The sequence below is a fragment of the Uloborus diversus genome, chromosome 5, assembly GCF_026930045.1.
Source record: "Uloborus diversus isolate 005 chromosome 5, Udiv.v.3.1, whole genome shotgun sequence".
Taxonomy (NCBI): domain Eukaryota; kingdom Metazoa; phylum Arthropoda; class Arachnida; order Araneae; family Uloboridae; genus Uloborus; species Uloborus diversus.
In genome coordinates this window covers 104,830,364-104,851,502 of record NC_072735.1, presented here as the reverse complement: position 1 = coordinate 104,851,502, position 21,139 = coordinate 104,830,364, and the positions used below count along the sequence as shown (strand labels likewise).

The 21,139-nt window shown below is 31.6% G+C and overlaps 1 protein-coding gene across 1 annotated transcript in view; it reads left to right on the top strand.

Moving 5' to 3' along the window:
- The window catches only part of LOC129223063 (uncharacterized), a 113,116-nt gene that overhangs the window by 75,290 nt on the left and 16,687 nt on the right, over positions 1-21,139 (top strand). Inside the window, exons 18-22 of the mRNA XM_054857628.1 lie at positions 1,835-1,887; positions 1,971-2,067; positions 5,041-5,157; positions 11,022-11,110; positions 15,198-15,343. Coding sequence (XP_054713603.1) covers positions 1,835-1,887; positions 1,971-2,067; positions 5,041-5,157; positions 11,022-11,110; positions 15,198-15,343 — 502 coding nt within the window. The remainder of the gene's footprint in view (positions 1-1,834; positions 1,888-1,970; positions 2,068-5,040; positions 5,158-11,021; positions 11,111-15,197; positions 15,344-21,139) is intronic.

The window sequence follows — 21,139 nt, the reverse complement described above, 5'->3', positions numbered from 1 at the left end:
CACTGACCTAAAGGAGTCCTAAAAAATAATAATAACAATAAATAAAATAAAAAACACGCATATTCAAAAATAAAGTCATTAAAACTTTGTTATGGAAACATCGAAGGCTGCGGGGGGGGGGATGCTATTAAATTTCCTGTGCCCCCTCCAAAAGACTTTTCTGTATCCGCCCCTGCCCCTGTTCCTATCACTTGGTGAGGATTAACTACAAAGTGGTCCCGAAAAACCATTTGGCCTAGGGCCCCCTGCTATCTTAATCGGGACTTGCTAATAGTCATAAGTCTGAAAAGGCACATCTTTATTCTTCTATTCTGACAACATCGGAAGGACACCAGGAAAGGGAGGAATCAGGTAATTCCCCCGGAAAGTTTTCGACATTGGTTGATCTATATAGGCCTAAGGAGAAAAGAATCAGGAGAAGGGGTTCTATAGTTCCCTTCCAAGCGATTTTCAAAGTTGATGTCAAAAACCGCAATTTTACATTTTCGGTAACGTTAGAGGAGAGGAAAAAGAAGGTGTTTCCTCACAATTTTGTCTTCTTTTTTTCCCAAAATTGAAGAATATTTAAGTCTATCTTTGTTTACAATAGAATGTCGGAGGCTTTTCCCATAATCTTTCCGAAATGGGAATTTTAAGAAATGCAATTTTAGGCTACCCTTGGTAAAATTGATGGAACAGGGAAGAATCGGGAGCTCTCTAGGAAAACGTTTCGTCTTTGAACTATTAAAAAACTCAAAAATATCTTTGGTCAGGTTTGAGAGAATAGGAAACTCAGTGATCTCATTTGGAAACATTTAAAAACTGAAATATACTTGACCCATTTTTAAACTGCAATTCAGTTACCACAGGGAATCCGGCGACTCTGCCGACATTGAAAATTTAAAAACAGAATCTTATAATATGTTTGGGAATATTAAAAGGAAAAAGGTGTTTTGCTGAGTGTTTCCCGTAAGATTTTTTTGGAGGGCGCCGTGCCTTACCTCTTTTAAGCTAACCTTTGACCCTAAACTTAATCAACCCTCCTTGTAAGTGTGACTTTAAACTTGTTTTTTTCATAAAGACTTTGAATTTTGACTTTATTTTTATGGTGATTACTCGCGCAATGGATGATCAATTAAAACAACTTCTGGAAGCAATTAATGCTGTGAAAAGTGACTTGACTGAAAGTATGGCGGCTAATCAAGACCAATTAAAAAGTGATTTGACTGCAAGTTTTACAGCAAATCAAGACTGTATATATTCTTCATTTGGCTCTCATTCAGAATAACCTAGGAAACCATCTTTGGAAGGTTTCTTTATTCAAAACATCTAGATTGATAAATTTGAATATACTGCAGCGTAAATTAAGGTGAGAGAACACCCCTACACGAAGGTGCAGACAAATAGGGTTTGGAATATCTTTCGCAATAGCCTTGGTACTTAGACGCCAATTTCGAAAACGTGTTAAGACTAAATTTTAATTTATTTTTTTTTCTGGATCTTTAAAGCAACAGTATATTTTTCATATAAGAAAAAAAACATTTAAAAAAAAAATATTTCTATTCTTTTCTATAGTTTTTTTTTTCTTTTTTTTTGTGCTTTCTATTCCATAATTTTAGTAAAATTGATTTAAAAAAAACCTTTTTGATAAAAAAAAAGTCTCTTACAAGGTATATCAGATGCGTTAATTTGCAGTTATTTTTTTTTCTGTTTAGCATAAGAATTCTAAATATAATTCTCACCCCTGAATACTAAAAACTATAACTGTTCCAAATGTAAGAAATAATGAAATGTCTCATGAATTTTAATGAAAAATATTGATGTGATTTACCGTTTTTTTTCCCCCTTTTTTCAGTCACTCCATATTATTGAAGTAGAAAGGTATAAAAAGTATGGAGCAGTATACGGGTGAGATCTCTACTTTAAATATCTTAATCAAAAGTTTATTCACAAAATTTGCAGTTGATTACCCTTTAACTATATTCTTACAGGCACTATGAAGGTACATATCCAGTTATTTCTATAGCGGATCCAACGTTGCTTAAGAAGATTTTTGTGAAGGATTTTCATGCTTTTACCTGTCGAAGAGTAAGCATCTTTTTATGTTTTTTTTTTCAAGCAGTTTTTTTTCTTCCCTTTTCCCTACCTATTAATTTTGCTAAAATAAAAGAACCAAAAATCACTTAAACAAAAAAAAAAAAAAAAAAAAAAAAAAACTGTCCCTTTGGTTTGTTATTGAATAGCAACATATGAAAAAAAATAACTTAAAACAAGATCTTTGTGGAAATATGTAGTAATATTTATGCTTGTAGTAAAATACATGGTGTCCCAAAGCGACCGCATGAACTCTGCACAGCTAGATTCCTGGTTGGGAGAACATAAAAACTGCCCCAAAGAGCGTTCCTGTACGACCCATAGTTTACGAGAAAAATACGAAAAACAAAGTATGACGTCACTGCCAGTGCAAGAAAAGACACTTTATTGGACATATCAATAACAGTATTTGCATATCTTTCCAGACGATAATGTTTAAAACGTCAGTACGCGTATTTGTTGTTATACGTAATGTACGTATACTGCTGTTGATACGTTCAACAAAATGTCTTTTCTTGCGCCTGCAGTGGCGTCATAATTTGTTTTACGTATTTTCCTCGTAAACTATGGGTCGTACAGGAACGCTTTTTGGGGCAGTTTTTATGTACTCCCAATGAGGAATCAAGCTGTGCAGAGTTTACGCGGTCATTTTGGGACACCCTATATGTTCTCAGTGAACACATTTTTCGGATTGCTTTACAATATTTCTCGCGCAAGTTTTCGCAGAGAAAATAAATCAAACAAGATATCACAAGTACTATTTAAAATAAAAATCTCATGTAAAATCATTAATAAAATCAAATATTCTAAGCTATAAAGTGTGAAGATGTACAGTGCTGGCCAAATTATTAGACTAAAGATTTTTTTTGTTTTTTGGACACTATTTGTACTATTTATTTTACTGTTAAAGTACAGTACATACTGAACACTGATTATTACGTTATTTTAGCATAATTTAATGTTTGCAGGTGGCAGCACTGTCTGCTTTGTTTATGCTCTTTGTTTATCTTCTTACCAGAAACATAACTTCAATCAACTTAAACAGTTCACTAGTTCTTTTTATTAATGTGTTCTGTTATATTTAAAGTTAGTTTTAGGTAATTATTGAGTATGTGTATGTGAGTATATATATAATAGGGAGTATAAACAATTTTTTACCTCTTTTTCGAAACGAATTAAGAAATGGTGTAAACCTTGCGAAATTATGCCAAAAAGACTTAAAATGCTCATCAAGAACAAGGGATTGCATACTAAATATTTGACAATTATTTCACTGTTCGTTAATGTGTCTATAGTTATGTAATCAATAAAGAATTTGCTTTTAAAACAGTCTTAGTCTATTAATTTGGCCAGCACTGTAGGAATGGCAGCATGAACACGATATAGAATTTAGTGGTATAACTTGGAATAAAAAGGAACTCCAGGCAAATGTAAATGAAATCTTTTTCCATGTGTGCGGTACTTCTTGGAACTAAACTGCTGATGAGTTTAGTTCTCTATTATTAACAAAGAGCTTCTTCTTTTAATGTTCATGATTTTTGAAAGTAATACCTCGCTTTTTAAATGAATCATGGTATTATTAGCTAAAATATGATAAAGTTAGCTGTGAACCATGAACAATTTCTTAAACAAATTTTAAAGAATTATACTGTTGTTGTGCAGGTAAGCGGCAGTTTCAGCAAAAATGAATTTTCGTGATGTTTTTAGAAACGCGTTTTGGATTCAATACTAACAATGGAGAAATGTTAGAATTAGAGGTGCACCCTCACCGTCGTGCCTCATTGTAGGGAACTTTGGTACGATAATTTTCATTTCAAAATCTACATGTTACTGATTTAAGTATAGAATTTTTTTTCCAAAATGATGCAACGCATTGCAACATTTGAAAACACTCTTCAATCATATTGTTGAAATTTTTGAAAACTCCAGATGCTCATTATAAAATAATTTTCTGTAGTTTGCACCAAAGTGCCCTGGTTTACCATTCTTGGGAAATTATGTTTGAGCTTGCAAACGCCCAATTAAAAGAAAAGAATGAATGATAAAAAAAAAGGCTTGTAAACAACTAAGTCCCTTTTGTTATCAGAATAGGACCGTTTTCACCATAATATTTTTTTAACCTGTTGTGTTCTTAGTACAGTGAACCTGTGTAAGATGACCACTTGCGGTGCAGTACTTTGGTGGTCAACTTAGACAGGTGGTCAACTTATAAAGGGGGTAATGATTTTTTTTTTGTAATTCTTGCACCATGTATTCATTTCTTGACTAATTGACACCTACTCTTTCTGTTCAACTCACTTTCATTGTTTAGCATTACTTTGAAACAATAATTTAAGATATTATTCAAATATTTTTAGAGATTATTTTCCCAGAATGACGTATAATGTGTCATGCAAATTTAAAATTTCAGTAAATTGATCAAAAAAAAAAAGTCTTATTGTTTATGAAAAGTTACTCATTTTATATTAATAGTTCCTAAAAATTTATAGCTAATCAAAAATTACAAATTTTTGCTTAACAACAAAAGAAAAACAAGTTTGGAGAATAAAAGGGTTCTTAGTAGTTTTCCCATGTGGTTAAACTCAAAAGGAGATTTAGTTATGCTGCTGTTTCATTTAGTTGGTAAAATGCTGGTCTGGCATCAAAAATATTCTTGGAAAGCTATAAAAAAATAATTTGCTGAATAAAATTTCAAAAAATAAACCAACTGGTCAACTTACAAAGGGTTTTTTACACTACTCCAAACCAAACTTGGTGTTCATTAGTGGTCAAGATAGACAGGTGGTCAAGATAGAGAGGTGGTCAAGTTACATAGGTTTTCCTTCATTATATAAGATAGGACTAATTCCGTTCCTGACAAAAGCGGTCAATATAGACAGGTGGTCAACTTACAAAGGTGGTCAACTTTACAGGTTTTTAATGCTTTTTTTTTTCAACAAAGAAATATTTTTTTCTTTTTCATTTCAGACTTTTGAGACTGGAGAACCAGTTATGGACAAAAATGTGTCAATAGTAAAAGGCGAAGATTGGAAACGAATTCGTTCAATCATTACTCCAACGTTCACCACAGGAAGATTGAAGAGGGTATTATACTTCCTTATATACTTATAAATACACAAAAACTTTCTGTTGCCATGCGTTGCTTTTGTTTCTCCTTACTGGTCCGTTTCAGTATTGCTATTTTCTTTGTATTCCAAAATTTAATTTTTGAACTATATACGTACAAAATTAATGATGTTTTTTTTTTTGCCTGGTATGTGCGTGGAATATAGGGGCAAAATTTCGATAGACATTATTTAAAATTATGCAGACCAAAACTATGCGTCATTATTTTTATTGCTATTAAACTTGGTGTAATTTAGAATTTAGTGGTTAGAACACAATATTGTATTTGGATGAACTAGTTTAGTCCGTACGCTTTTTTCAGCTCAGGTCGTGATTTTATAATAATATATTGATTAGTGCATCGTAAATTTGTCAATTTAGAAGCAGTAATATTGGCAAGGATTGTATCCTAAAAAACTTACACGGAATGATAACAGTATCATTCGTGTATAACTTCGGCAATATTTTCTTTAATTTCAAGAATGAAATATATCATCTTCTAATCAATTAAAAAAGTGCGATAATTTTTATTAATAGAATTAAAAAGATATTTTAATCAAATTCGAGGGTTTTAGGCAAAACACTTTAATATCCTTAGATATGTGTTTAATTTCTGGTAGTCCATGTCACCTTTTGTTTTTGGGTGTGCAATAAAAATTAAAGTAAAATATGATTCGCTTAATAAAATAGTTGTTTCTTACGTTTTTAAGTTATATTTGGTCTTAATTATCATTATTTTTACAAATTTATCTGTTTATTTTGATGATTGCTTTGTGCCATTAACAAATATGCTAAAATATTTTTAACTGTTATGATTATGTATGCAGAATATGCTTTAAATGATATAACTTCGCAATTGCTTTGCATGCTATAAATTGTAATATACAATGCATGATATGCACTGTTATATATGCGAAATTAGAAAACAGTTAATCTGGTGTTCGTTTATCTGATACTTTTTAAGTTAAAACACTTTTTTATTTTAAATCTAAGCACGTGTTAAAAATTAAAAATCTATACAATCCATAACAGAAAACATACTTAAAATCATTGGCAGTCACTGGTTAATATCTATCATTTTCTCAAAAGCTGTAATATACGGAACATTGAAATGTTATCACGACGAGAGAGTATTATGGAACACTATTTACATTTCTGAAAAGAAAAAAAATTATTGGTTTACGAATAAAAAATTCCCAAATCAGTAAGTGTACATACTACAACTAATTGTTGTGATTTTCCACTGGTAAAAAAATAAGAAAAAAACCGACTTATTGTATTGTTATTAAAACATTATTGTAAAAAAAATGTTGCAAGTAAAGCGTAATAGGAAATCGTCGGCGAATATTGAATAAATTATACAAACCACCAAAAAACTTTGACTTCCTAGTTTTCTTTTGTTGGTTTGAAACTTCTGGTTTCTTTTTTTTTTTTTTTGTCTTTTCATGCGTTTGATCTCTGAACTCCGTTTAATATGGGAAGTAGTTTAGTGTAGAAGTAGATGAAACTTTCCTGTTTTATTTGACTTATGTGTTTTTAGAGGAGATATTGTACGTGTGGGAAAAACTTGTAGAAATGCATGTACACGGGACAATCGCAACAGAACTCTTGAAAGAACAGGGCTTACATCAAATATAAAGGATAACCTAGTGTGCCTTGATGCTTGACACGCCTTCGTGAAAAACTATTCTATATATATATATATATATATATATATATATATATATATATATATATATATATATATATATATATATATATATATATATATATATATATATATATATATATATATATATATATATATATATATATATATATATATATATATATATATATATATATATATATATATATATATATATATATATATATATATATATATATACAGTGGTGGACAGAATTATAGACTCAAGTTTTTTTTCTTTTGTTTCAATTATAACATGACTCAGTTTAAATCATTTTCATTGAAGTGAATATGAATAGTTGAAGAAATAGTTCTAAAATTAGTACATCGTATCAATTAAATTAAGAAATTTATGAAATTAGAAACTTTGCAAATTTAATATTTTATCATTACGTGAAACCTGGACAAAAGTATAAACTCAAAGGTAAAAAATCCAGGATTACGAGAAAGTTTCGTTCGAAAATGTTAATTTAACGCCATAGAATGAATAAATGTTGCCATCAATGATTGCTAAAAGTTTTGTTTTTGGAAATTAATGAGAAACATATAAATGCACCGCTGGACAAAATTATAAACTCAATTTTTTTTTCTCCATTTTTTCAGTCATAATTTAACTCGGTTAATTTTTTTTCCAGTAAAGATAAATAACTGACTAAATAGTCCTAAATTCAATATAACTCATAAACTTCATAAAATAAATAATTTAATTAAAAAAATTCTCAACTTTAATATCTTAATTCGCAACTCCAATAAACAATAGGGGCGCTGCAGCCACTGTCTAATGGCGGATGAAAAAGGTTAAACAAACAGATGCCGTAACTTATAACTTGTTTTGAAGCTTAATGAATGACAGTAATATTTCATCGTGCGTGTGGGAAATTTTCTTTTCGATTCCTCTGAAATTACATTACACCATAAACTCTCTGAAGCCTGTACTTTTCTCCAAAGAAAACACGTGTAACGGAATGTTTTACCTTTTTCTTTAGTATTGTTAATCATCGCAAGGTAGCGTATTCGAGCTCTGAAGTTGCGAAAAACACATGAAACCTGGACGAAAGTATCGACTCAAAAGTAAGAAATTCTGAACTTTGGTAGAATTTTATTTTTAGAATTTTGAAATGCCTCAAGGTTTAAAACTTACAGAGCAACAAGTAGGAAAAATTGTGGCCTACAGAGATGCTGGTAAAACCCAGCGCCAAATTGACAATGTAGTTAAATGCTCCTAAGGGGCAGTAAAAAATGTACTGAAGTATCCCCCAAGTTATGGAAAAAGAAAAAGGATGGGAAGGCATTCGAAACTGAGAGAGATTGAAGATATATTTTACGCACAGCATCAAACACTGGAGCTTCTTCCAGCAAAATCCTGAAGACTTTAAAACTCAAGGTGAGCTCTAGGACAGTTAGAATAGTTCTACAAGAAGCTGATGATATGAAATGGAGAAAAATGAATCACAGCCAAAGCTGGAGATTCGGCATATTACTGAAAGATTTCAATTTGCACAGCGACATATGTCTTGGGAAAAAATGTGGAATTCAGTTGTTTGCTCCGATGAAAAAAATTCAACTTGGATGATCCAGATGGCTTAAGATACTATTGGCATGACATTAGAAAAAAAGAACAACACATATTTAGCCGAAACTTTGATTTAGATTCTATAATAGTTTGGGCTGGTTTCTCTCAGCATGGTAAAGCAGGATTGGCGTTTCTCAATGGAAGACAGAACGCTGAAGATTACCAATTAATACTGGAAGATCATCTCTTACCTTTTGCTCATCTGATTCCTGTAGGTAACTGGTTAATTTAGTAAGATAACGCGAGTGTACACACTGCGAAATGTACAAAAGAATGGTTCAAGCGCTGGGGTATCAGTTATCAAATGACCAGCTCGTAGTCCGGATCCTATTCCGATTCAAAATCTTTGGGGGACCATGGTTCGCCAAGTTTATCATGATGGTCACCACTACCAAACCACAGAGGAATTAAAAAGGGCAATACTTTCAGCATGGAACCATATGACACTGCAGCTGTTGGAAACTCTTGTGAAATCTATGCCTAGCCGTATATTCGAGGTAACTCAGAAAAATGGTGGCCAAAATCGTTTTTAAAAGTTAGTAGTTTACACTGATGGCTAGATTTAATGCAGTGTTAATTTTTAAAACATTTCAAATATTGATTTTTTTTTTCAATTTGTCCATGTTAATAGCAAAATTACATTTTCATAAATCTCTGCTTTGTTTTGCTAAAGTAATTGCAAATGTAACTTAATTAAACTCTTTTTTTTTTTTGTCAGCTTATAATTGCGTTTACGCAGTATCGTAAGTTTGTAATTTTGTAATTCAGCATTGGTTCATTTTTGGATATTAAATTATTAAGTATTTGAATCAAATTCTACCAAACTTCAGAGTTTCTTACTTTTGAGTTAATACTTTTGTGCACGCTTTATGTGTTATGAATATATTAAAGTTAAGAATTGTTTTAATTAAATTATTTATTTTATAAATTTTATGAGTTATACTGAGTTTAGGACTATTAAGTCAGTTATGTATCTTAACTGGAACAAAAAAAAAATAACTGAGTTAAATTATGATTGAAAAAATGGAAAAAAAATGAGTTTTTAATGTTGTCCAGCGGTGCATTTATATGTTTCTCATTAATTTCCAAAAATAAAACTTTTAGAAATCACTGATGGCAACATTTATTCATTCTATGGCGTCAAATTAACATTTTCGAACGAAACTTTCTCGTAATCCTGGATTTTTTACCTTTGAGTTTATACTTTTATCCAGGTTTCACGTAATGATAAAATATTAAATTTGCAAAGTTTCTAATTTCATGAATTTTTTAATTTAATTGATAAGATGTACTAATTTTAGAACTATTTCTTCAACTATTCATATTCACTTCAATGAAAATAATTTAAACTGAGTCATGTTATAATTGAAACAAAAGAAAAAAAAATTGAGTCTATAATTTTGTCCACCACTGTATATATATATATATACATATAATGCTTTTGGTGTTCAACTTACATGTGTACTAAATTAAGTACATTAAGATGTGTAGTAGTTAAAAAGGATTGAAATAGTGTGGAAAATTAAATGCTGAAACTCGCAAAAATCAGAAAACACTTTATATTGTAGCTTAATGTAACGTACTTCGTGTTATCCATTAATGTCTAAAAGTAAAAGCAGTATCAACTACAACTGAAACCTAGGTGCTCCATGTTTCTGGACTTATCCATAATACCCTCTACTTATTTAGGGTAACAGTATCAGTCACAGATACGCTTAAGACATCGCTCTCATGTTAGTTAAATTTTCTGAGTTTTTTATGTTTTCATGTTATTTTTTAAACTGTCTTTCTCCTGCGCAACTACATCTCATCCAATGTTTGGCAACTTCTGGGTCCTCTGAACTGGTTAATTCTATTTTTATATACTAAATTTCGAAAAAAAGTCCGACTCTCCTCTACCAGACACAAAAAATCAGATGGAGATCAAACTCTCATCTGATGATACCCATACCCAGTGACAGACAGGATGAGAAAAGGATAAGTAATGGACCGAAATTCATTTTTTCTCTTCAAAATGTTCAAAAGTTCTTTATTTTTAGAATTTAAGCCTTATTAAATTCAAAATGACCAGAAACGCCAGCTGACCTCGTCTTAGTTGTTCGCAACGTTCCACCACCGCCTTGTAAACACCAACTCGCTCATGGAATTCACTCTGATAGCACTAGATGGCTTTTTCTGTATTCGTGGACTTCATCAACAACAGTTTTACCCGCTTAAAAGGGTTATTATTAAAATTCAAACTTATGATTGTCTGTTATTGGATCCTTGTCCGATACTAGTGACTTTACCCTATGTATTTCGAGCATTAAGTTGTACAATCCGTTTAAATTTTTGGTATTATTACACAACTCCTATAATCAATGTATTCTCATTCCTTTTAAGTTCAAGTTCTCTCAGTAAATGTTGAAATGAATAGTAATGAATGCTTTTAAGTATATATATATATCCTGTAAATGGTCTTTGCTGTTCCTAATTGGAATATTTTAGTGAACTATCACATTTAGAATATATATTTTTCCAGTTGAAGAACGACTTACTGAACTAGTTTAAAACTAAGCTTATACATTCTTTTTCTTGTCATAGATGATGAGCATTTTTAAAGAATGCTCCCAAGTGTGTGTGAATAATTTTATGAAGTACGCAGAATCCGGTGAGCCTATAAACTTAAAAACGTAAGTTTATTTCAAACATACCTTTTAATTGTCTTATTTTGATATGCTATCATAATTATGAATATAACTAGATTAGAAACGGACTGTTTATTATATGGTTTGATTTTCATAATAATGAGCAGTCAACTTCTTATTTATTATATCAATTGATTTCTTTTCTTTTATTGCGTTGTCTCCTTTCTTAATTAAGTTATGCTTAATAAATAGATTATCACTACGACTAATCTGGAAACAGTTTCCTATAACGCGAGGCTCTGAATACTAATTTTGATGATTCAGAGTAATGTGATTTCTAGAACTCCATGATTCGCATTACCGAATTTTTATACAGAATCAGCGTTTTTAAGAGAAAAAAAATATGTGCTTTTTTCCTGTCACTTTACAGGACTTACACTTCTGTCTCGCAAAAAAAATGTTCCAAGATGCTGTCATTATTTCAAAATGACTAATCGTGTTCTTCTTTACTGCATCATTTTAAAAGCACATCGTACAAACGATTTTGTTTTGCATATATATATATATATATATATATATATATATATATATATATATATATATATATATATATATATTTCAGGTCAAAGAGTGTTTTTACATGTTAGAAAGAATCTTAATATTAATGTTTAGGGTTTATTTATTTATTTTTTGCATGTGCTTATATGATTTTCATTACATAAAATGAGAAAATACTTTTATGCACGGGGAAGAAAATAAATATCATTTAATATATATGCAAACAATGCATTAGATTACTATAAAAATGTGAACACAATAAAAGTGATTTCTTTCGCAATTGACAAAATAGTGCACTTTGTGTAATTTCTGCTGAATATTTACTTTCTTATCACGTCTCAGTTCTCATTCATTTTTGCACTTGCACAGGGTTGCCACGCACCCGGAAAATATAGAAAACCTGGAATTGTCAGGGAAAATGAAAATCACCCAAAATGGTCAGGAAACTGTCTGGAAAAGTCGCAAATTATTGAAATTTCTGGAAATGTCAGGGAATTCCTTCTCAATTTTTGCATCTGATAGGTGAAACTGTTGCGTAAAAATGTGTAAATGTGGTATATGTCGCATTCCAGATAAGCGAATTTTCCTTATAGTTGAGAGGAAGAAAATTCAAGCTCATTTTTAAGTATTAAATGTAATAAGGCTGAATAAAAAAATTATGAAGCTCTGATTTGTATGGTTTATTGTACCTCTTTTGAAAAAAAATTATAATCAAGCCATGCTTAGCTGGAAATTACTAGTATTTTCTGCAAAGTGCAGTGTGGTCTTACTAGTATTTTAATAGCCTTCATTCTAGTTTTTTTCTTTCTTTTTCATGAAATGAATGATCATAAAAATTTAAAATCTCAAAATTTTAGCTTTTATAGATTAAAACTTGTTCTTTAGGAAACATGCCAACATTAAAAGTGATTTTGCCGAAAATTGCTTAGTATGTTTGAGATTTCAGTCCTTATGCATCCTTCATATTTTCAATTTCAATGGTTGGAAGTTATTTTAATTAATCCTAGAGTAACTTTAACTGTATTGAGTTAACAACACATTTTTTGTAAAAATACCAAATTGTAAAAAAAAAAAAGAGTGTTCAAATTTTTAGTAATTCATTTGCTTTTAAAGTTATGGATTTTGAAAAAAAAAAAAAAAAACACCTTTTTTTAAATAAAAATTAAAGTCCATTTTAGAAAATTAGTGTAGTAATTTTCTACATTCTTATGTAGAATATACATTTTAAGTTGAATCATTATTGCAAAGAATAATTAGCATATATTTTTATTTTTGAAACAGAATGAACTATGATTTAATGGATCCTTGCTTGCCAAAGAAAGATGTTACGATTTTATTCCTTTATCACAATGCTGAAAATTTTTTCACATGTTAACAAGAATAGTGGTGATGTCGATGTTTTGGAAACATCTATCTTGTTAAAACATTGGTGTTTTAATTTTGAACTTTTTTTATAAACATCAATGTTGTTTTAAAAGATGTCACTCCATTTGTTGAGAGTGTAGTATAAAAGAGGGCATGTTGGGCAAAAATTTGAAAGAAAAGTCTTGTAGCATTATGGACTGACAGAATGCTGTTATTCACGCTGCAAGGATGGAAGGAGACTTAAATCAAATGAGACTTCTTACACTAAGCTCAGTTATGCTAGAATAGTCCCTAGCAAATATCTTGCAATGGGAAAAAGTTGCTTAGTAAGAAAAAGCGTAAAAAAAAGTGCTAACAGAAAGTTTTAAGCAAAATAAAGTGTTTGCATTGAAAGGGAAACAAATTTTTTCACAACACAATTGCAGATATATAAAAATAAAAGTATTAATTCGAAATATCTGGTCTTTCAAAGCATTTGTAATTAAATGTTAAGTTTATCTTAACTTAACCCAAATTTTGATAACAATTGTCGATAATGTTTTAAAGCATTATTTGGTTAATACACTGTAAAAACGATTCAGAAACGTTGCTGGAAAATAATGGGCAGCTGATGCGCCCAATTTCAACCAGTAACATATCTTACAAAAACCGGGAACATTTTCCGATAAAAGTCAGTAACCTTTCTGAAATATTGGGAAATCTCCCTGTTAAAGCCAGTCATGAAACTTCGAGAAAAATGAAACAGGTTTTATGTATTTGATTTTAACCTTCCTAATTTCCCAAGAAAGCTCCAGAAGCATTACAGCAACCATGGCCAAAGCTACGCGAAAATTACACGCAAGAACCAAGCATATTGCGTGCCTGCAGCTATCAAGTGACTTATTTGCTCCCATGGTGAGTTTAGTCGATCTGGACGAGCCATAATCAAATTGAAGCCGATACACTTAATAAACACGTTCAGTCAATCTTTAAACTGGTAGCAAAAGAAAATTTCACACCAGTTAAAAGTCTGCATTCATGCATCTTTAAGCAATTCCGGAAACGATTTTGCGAAGATACTTGATTTTGCGGGGAAACAGGTGAAAACCTCTAAACTCCCGAAACGTTCCACGGAAATAACCAGTAACGTTTCGGAATTTTTTTACAGTGTAAAGTATGTTTATTTACAGTAAAAATTATATTGTGTTGATATTAAATAACGTAAGTTGACATTAATTATCCTGGAATTATTTGTAAAATCGACTGCAAAACCTGGAAATGTCAGGGAATTTCATTCTTGAACTTCTGTGGCAACCCTGTTGCACAAACTGTGCAGGATAAAACTTCATGTTGCTATATTTTTGTTTGCAATTCGTATTTTAATTACTAATTATCAGTTTTATTTTCAAGAAATAAATTTTTAACCTCTATGCTAACTTCCATACAAGGTTAGTCTTTTGAAAATAGATCAATGTTTCACTTAAGGTTGAAACATGCTTAATTTGATGTTGCAGATAGATGCTTGTGGAGAAAAAAAAAACCTTCATTATTTTTGTTCACTCTCAAACAGTAACTTTATTCAGAGCATTAAATAAAGGAGAAATTTTTCTCTTACGGGCAAATCCGTGCGGGTACCACTAGTTACTAATAATAAAGCTGAAAGTCTCTCTGTCTGTCATGAGCTCTGTCTGTCAGGATCTCTGTGACGCGCATAAATAGACCATTTGGTCGATTTTCGTAAAATTTGGCACAGAATTAGTTTATAGCTTGGGGGTGTGCACCTCGAAGCGATTTTTCGAAAATTCGATTTTGTTCTTTTTCTATTCCAATTTTAAGAACTTTTCACTGAGCAAATTATCACAACATGGGCGAGTAAATTTCCAAATGATCATAACGTGGAACCGTAACATGGACAAGCATAGCAAATTGGCGAGAAATTCATCATCCGTTATTTGTAAATATACAGGCAAACCAAATGGCTTTTTCATTTTCTACTACGGGCAAAGCCGTGCGGGTACCACTAGTTATTAATAAATCTGAAAAAAATTGCATTTCGAGCTTTACTGACGACAGCTTTTTGAGTTAAACTTACAGAAGAGACATTTATGAATGAATTTCTCAATTTTTTTGTAAAAAATGTTTTGTGTTGTTGATTTTTTAGGAGAAAAAAACACATTTCATATTGTACTGTACAGTAATATTAAGTAAGTGAATTTACGTTTTTTTGCAGATATTTTGAAGCTTTCACGATGGACGTCATTGCGAGTTCTGCATTTTCTACAAAAATTGACTCGATTAATGATCCAAAAAACAAGTTTGTAGCGGCAGGAAGAGATTTATTCAAGAACGTATTCAGCTGGAGATTCATAGCTTACAGTAAAGTTCAATAACTTTTTGATTCGATAAATTGAAAGCGTAATTTATGTTTGTATGCTATGTCTGATTCTTTTTTTTTTTTTTTCGGAACTCTTTTAAATAACATTTTGCGTACGAGTTACTTTCTAAGCGAACAAAAGAGTCCAAAAAATGGTGACCTTTACTTAGTGAAATAACTAGACCGTTAGCAAGAACTTTGTTCATAACTAAACGAGCTTCGAGGAAGACCGCTTATGTAGGATCACTGCCCAAACTGGACCCGGGGCTAAAAAAAAAAACAGCATCTAACTCTGAGTCACACTTTACTGATGGAAAAGCGAAGCTTTAGGTCAACAAGCTATGATGATGCACCTTCATTATTATTCGAAATGTGGTACAACGTGGTTTACAGTTTAAAGTTCTAAAATCTTGATTGAAGTATATCTACCTTGTTAAACATTACAAAGAGTTGCAAACTGATTTATGAATTGCCACATTACAATACACTATTTAATTTGGGATTACAAAACTGCATTTACTTGCGACATTGTGACGATCTTTTTGACAGGGTGTAAGGAGAAGAATACAAAATGATATATTTTCCTTTATTGACTGTTTTTTTTTTTTTTCTATATCGGATCGGTGGATCAAATTAAGAATCTGCAAATAAACAACAAACCTTTGTATTTTTAAGTCAGAAAATAAGTTATTGATGTAATTTAAGTGCACATTTATGATTGTTAAAAATATATTTTATCATTAATCAGGATAATCCTTCAGACGGTTTATATCAAGCGTATTTCCTAGAAGCTTCAACTCCTTGATATTTTTTCTTTTACCAGAAACCTAAACTTTAGTTTTTCTGATTTTTTTCTATTTATTTTAAAATTGTGCTGACTAAGGAAGAAAACGAATGACAAGAAAGCCCTCAGCTGCATGTAGAAGCAGTTATATTGGCAAGGAGTACTTAGAAATTTTTTCAAGAAGGGGTGATTGATTTTATCTTACCTCTTACTACGCATCTAATTCACACATGTAGGGGATGGAATCCACATAATTCCTTTTTAAAACAAATAAAATATACATATGTAGCGAATTGGAGGAGCTCCGAAACCTATTTTCGTTCCTGACGTTCAAAGCTAATCTAAAATTGCGTTTTTAGGATTTCAACCTCGACAAAACTCAGAGAGAATCAATTAAAAACCCCTTTCTTCCTATTATCATCGAAAGTCGTCTAAAATTGAAACTTTAACTTAAAAAAATGCCGGAGATAAGGCCCGAAACCCATTTCTTCTTGAAGTTTGTATTATCTCAGATGGTATAACTATCACGTCTTTACGACGTCAAATTTGAAAATTACCGGAGGAGGGCCGCCGAATCTCTCCCCCCTTAACGTCACAAAAGATCGTCTATAAATTTATTTTAGAAACTTCGATGTCTAAGGGAGATTTGATTGAATCGACATCATTACTATACACTGTAAAAAAAATCCGTAAAATTTACAGAAAAAAACTGTCAGCCAGGACGCCAGTTTTCTTCCGTTTATTTTACAGAAATCTTCCGTATTTTTATTATTTATTCAAGCTGATTTATTATTTTATGAAGATTAAAAATGAAACTATACTTTCATAAATCCATTTCAATATTTACTATACTACTACGAAATACATGTATACAAAGGTAAATTTCCGAATATGCCTCTGTAACAGATGACAAAAAAACATAATAATAAAATATTGATTAGAATGCAATGAAATGGAAGTTGCAAACGATTTAAGACTTACTCGCTTTAAATAAATATAAGATCAAAAACTCGAGCACGAGAACGAAAATCCAAACACGCGGGCGAAATTTCGAAGATTCGAAGAAAAACAAAGTATAACCGGTTACAGATTCAAAAAAACAGAGAAATCCTGTATTTTATTACGAACAGTTTTTTTCTGTAAAAAATACGGATAACTTCTTCAAAATTTACAGTTTTTTTACAGTGTAGAAAGTAAATAGTGATTTGGAAGAATTGTTGATCTTATCGCAGTTATTCAAAATCATATACTTCAGTATGTATTATTTTTGGAAGAAAGGTTTTCGGCTTTTTGCTTTCAAAAAAGCAGAAGGAAATAGTTTACTACACATATTTTACCGAAAAATGAAATTGCCAATTGGATAAGTGGTGCAATTATAATTCTAGTCAGTCAGACATTTCATTATGGCAACCCGAAGCAACCTCTGTGATCAAGGTTCGTAGGTTTTTATAGATGGAAATAAATAAGTTACTAGTGTTCGCCCAGTGGTCAAAATTCGACCATATTCATAAATGAATATATGCGAAAACTTGTATGAATTTAACTATTTGCAACAGTTTTTTTCTACTCTAACTCATGTTTACTGCACATCTGGAAACATACAGTTTTTATATGTACACACAATACCGTAATAATTTATTCCAATTTCGCTTTTTGTCTGTTAATGTCAAAATAAATGGATAAAAGGGTATATTTCGGTAATGGGGTCGTTTCCAAAATTTTAAAAGTATTTTTTTTTTCTAAGAGCATGGTTAAAACATGGGTTTTAACCACTTTTTAAATAATTTGATAAATATTAATATTTTTAACACTTATTTTAATCGGTGCGCAGATTGAAAATTAACTTTTACGCTTCTGCGCCTGGCATTAAAAGCGATGAAATGCCATTCACTTATAGTCAGTCAATAGGTAGAAAAAAACGGGCTTGCCTTACAAAAAATGGGGTCAAAGATTTTATTTTTTAAATTTGTGTATACTAGTGCCAATATGAAAAAACCAAGTTATCCAACACGAAAGACCTCGGGAGAACTTTTGGGGGCCGAAAACCCCCAAAAATTTGTGACTTTTTGTAGTATTTTCAAAATATCTCAAAAATGGTTAAAATTACAAAAAAACGTCCAATGCAAATGTTAAAGAGGATTAAATTTCCTTCAACTTTTGTCATTACAACATTTTTGTAGCATGAAAAGCAAGCGAGTTACAGCTTCTTGAAAGTCACACTTTTTCTGAACCCCTTCAGCGAAGTGCGTGAAAGCGCATCGGATAACGGAGAAAAAAGGAGAAACGCCGGCAGTCTGACCTTGGAAATCATTTGTCTTTCACAGCTGAGGGTAAATGCCCTGTTCCCTTTAATTTAAACAAAACACCCCCATTCCATCCCCCCCCCCCTTTTTTTTTCTCCAAATGAGATGAATCGACTCAATAGCTACTCATGTTGGTCACTTCAGGGTTTGAGCGAGAGTATGTTTTATCAATTTGTGTGTTCTGAATTACAATTTTTTCCTAGAAATGATTACGCCTGACCAAGGTGTTTTTTTTTATTATTATTATCATTATTATTTGCGAAATCAGTTTGCATGAATGCGAAATAAAGATTGTGAAGGAGAAGGGAACAGAAAATCTTCAAAGATGCAGCGCAAAACGGCAAAATGAAGAACATCAGCGTTTTTTGAAGTTCTTAAAAGAAGTGACAATTCACACTGCCTGTCACAAATGCTATATCAATGAGCAATCAATCTCTTCCCTTGAAGTAATGGTTGAACCTAACATGTTAACTAAATTCCTTAAGAAAGATTTCTGGCAAATTATAACAAAAAGAATTGTCTTATTCTACTTCTTGAGACATATTTCGAAGAGTGTGGCATTGAAGTCAGGCAGACTCAAGATGATGCCGACTCACTCACTTACTGCTTTTTCAAAGGCAAAAGAAATTGAAAAGGTTGTTATAGTGAGCGAGAGGACTGATGACAGCTTTAGGACAGCCTTTCAGCAACTTGTTCTTTTTAAAACCTGGAAGAGGGAATGCTTGTGATTTGTTTTTTCCCCACTAAATCTTTTAAGTTTGACCCCAGCAATATTCTTTTCATCCATGCGTCTAGTGAGTGTGATACGACTTCGGCAATCTTTGGCCAAGGCAAAATTAAGTTGTACAAAATAGTCAAAAAAAAAAAAAAAACCTCCTGAAATTAAGGAAGCTATTGAAGTATTTATGGACCCAATCTGTCATCATGATGCCTTCCTTAGCTGCAGCTGGAGAAAACATTTTGCAAATATTATACACAGGTGACGTAAAGTATTTGAACCTATCTTTGGATACTTTGCAATTTAATCTTTTTATAAAACTAGTATACAGGGCTAAGATAAATCTTGCAGGGCTACCTCCAACGTGCGGGGAGGGGGGGATGCTGGACGTTATCACTCATATCGGTTCTACCACCAAATTCAAAGTTGGTTGGGCAACATAATTGATCCAGAGAAATGGGGTTGGGAACGCAGAACGCAAGGTCTAATGCATGTTGACACGAAAAGAGATTCAGTTACTCAGAATCTTTTGAAGATTGTACCTTGTACCTGCAAGAAAAATTGTACTGGAGCCTGTTCTTGTCACAAGGCAGGTTTAAAATGCTCCAGCACGTGCAAACACTGCAGTGGCACAAATTGTGAAAATGTTGCAGAAATTTCATCTTTGGATGAGACTGCTGAAGAAGATAATTTGTTCCAGGAGCTTTTGACCGCAACAAGGAGATGAACAATTAAAGGACCAAAGCTTTTTTCTACCCCCTACAGATTCTGAACTGGGAGAACCTGAACCTTCAAAACGGCTTCGAAGAAGATAAACAGCGTATTTTGTTATTATTTCTCTATTTGCTTTAAGGTCGAATGAATCTCTCTGTAATTTAGATGTATGTATTAATCTTCTACAGTTGGATTTTCATTTTGTAAGGTAATTCTTTTGGGTTTTTCATGCCTCAAAAAGTCAGTTTCTGCAGAATTTTTTCAAAGTGTTCATTACGTATTACTATTGTACCTTTATTTATTCATTTTTATGTCTATTGTTTGCTTATTATCACCCTAATATTTATTCATTCACATTTATATTCGAATATTGCATTTTCGCTTGTAATAGAATAGATGGTACGAATTATGTGCTTTAAATGAATGAGAAGATTATGTAATTTAATTACAAACTGCAATATAAATCATATGTTATTGGAGTCTGACTGAAGACTACCTCTGTCAGACTAGAAATATTAGTTCGTGAGCGGTGGGGGAGGGTTTATTATTATTATTGTATCAGAGCATAGGATGCATGACTGTGTTGATTGTTTGCTTATTAGCTGCCTAATATTCATTCCTTCACATTAATATTTAAAAATCGCATCTTTGTTTGCAATAATTAGATTAGAATGTACGAATTATATCCCTCAAATGAATGTATATATTGTGTAATCCAGTTACAAATAACAATATATCATCTATTATTGGAGTCTGATGAAGACTACCTCTGTCAGATCAGAAAAATTAGTTCGTGAGCAGTGGGGTAGGTTTTTTTAAAATTATTATTGCATCGTCGTATGAGCTTTAAATGAATGCGTATATATGTATTTCAGTTTCATAATACATCGTTTGTTTTTGGAGTCTAGTGGGAACTAATCTGTCAGCCAGAATTGCTACTGTGTCCAGCGCGAGGGGGGGGGGGAGGTGAGAAAGAAACTCAAACTACTCTAACTGTCGATAAACTCTCTGAAACTAAAGTTTCTATTGAAGTTCTAATAATTATGACGCCTTGCTTTCAGTGTGAAACCTTTTTTTTTTCGGAGTGGAGGAAAACTGTCTATTTTCAAAGAGCTATAGCAAGCTTGTTATTTGTGCTACAAAAAAGTTGTAAATACAAAAGTTGTAGGAAATTTTATGTTCTTTAAACTTTACATTTAAAACTTTTTTCTAAGTTGAACCATTTCGGAGATATTTTGGAAAAAACAAAAAAAGTCATAAATTTTTGTGGTTTTTCGGC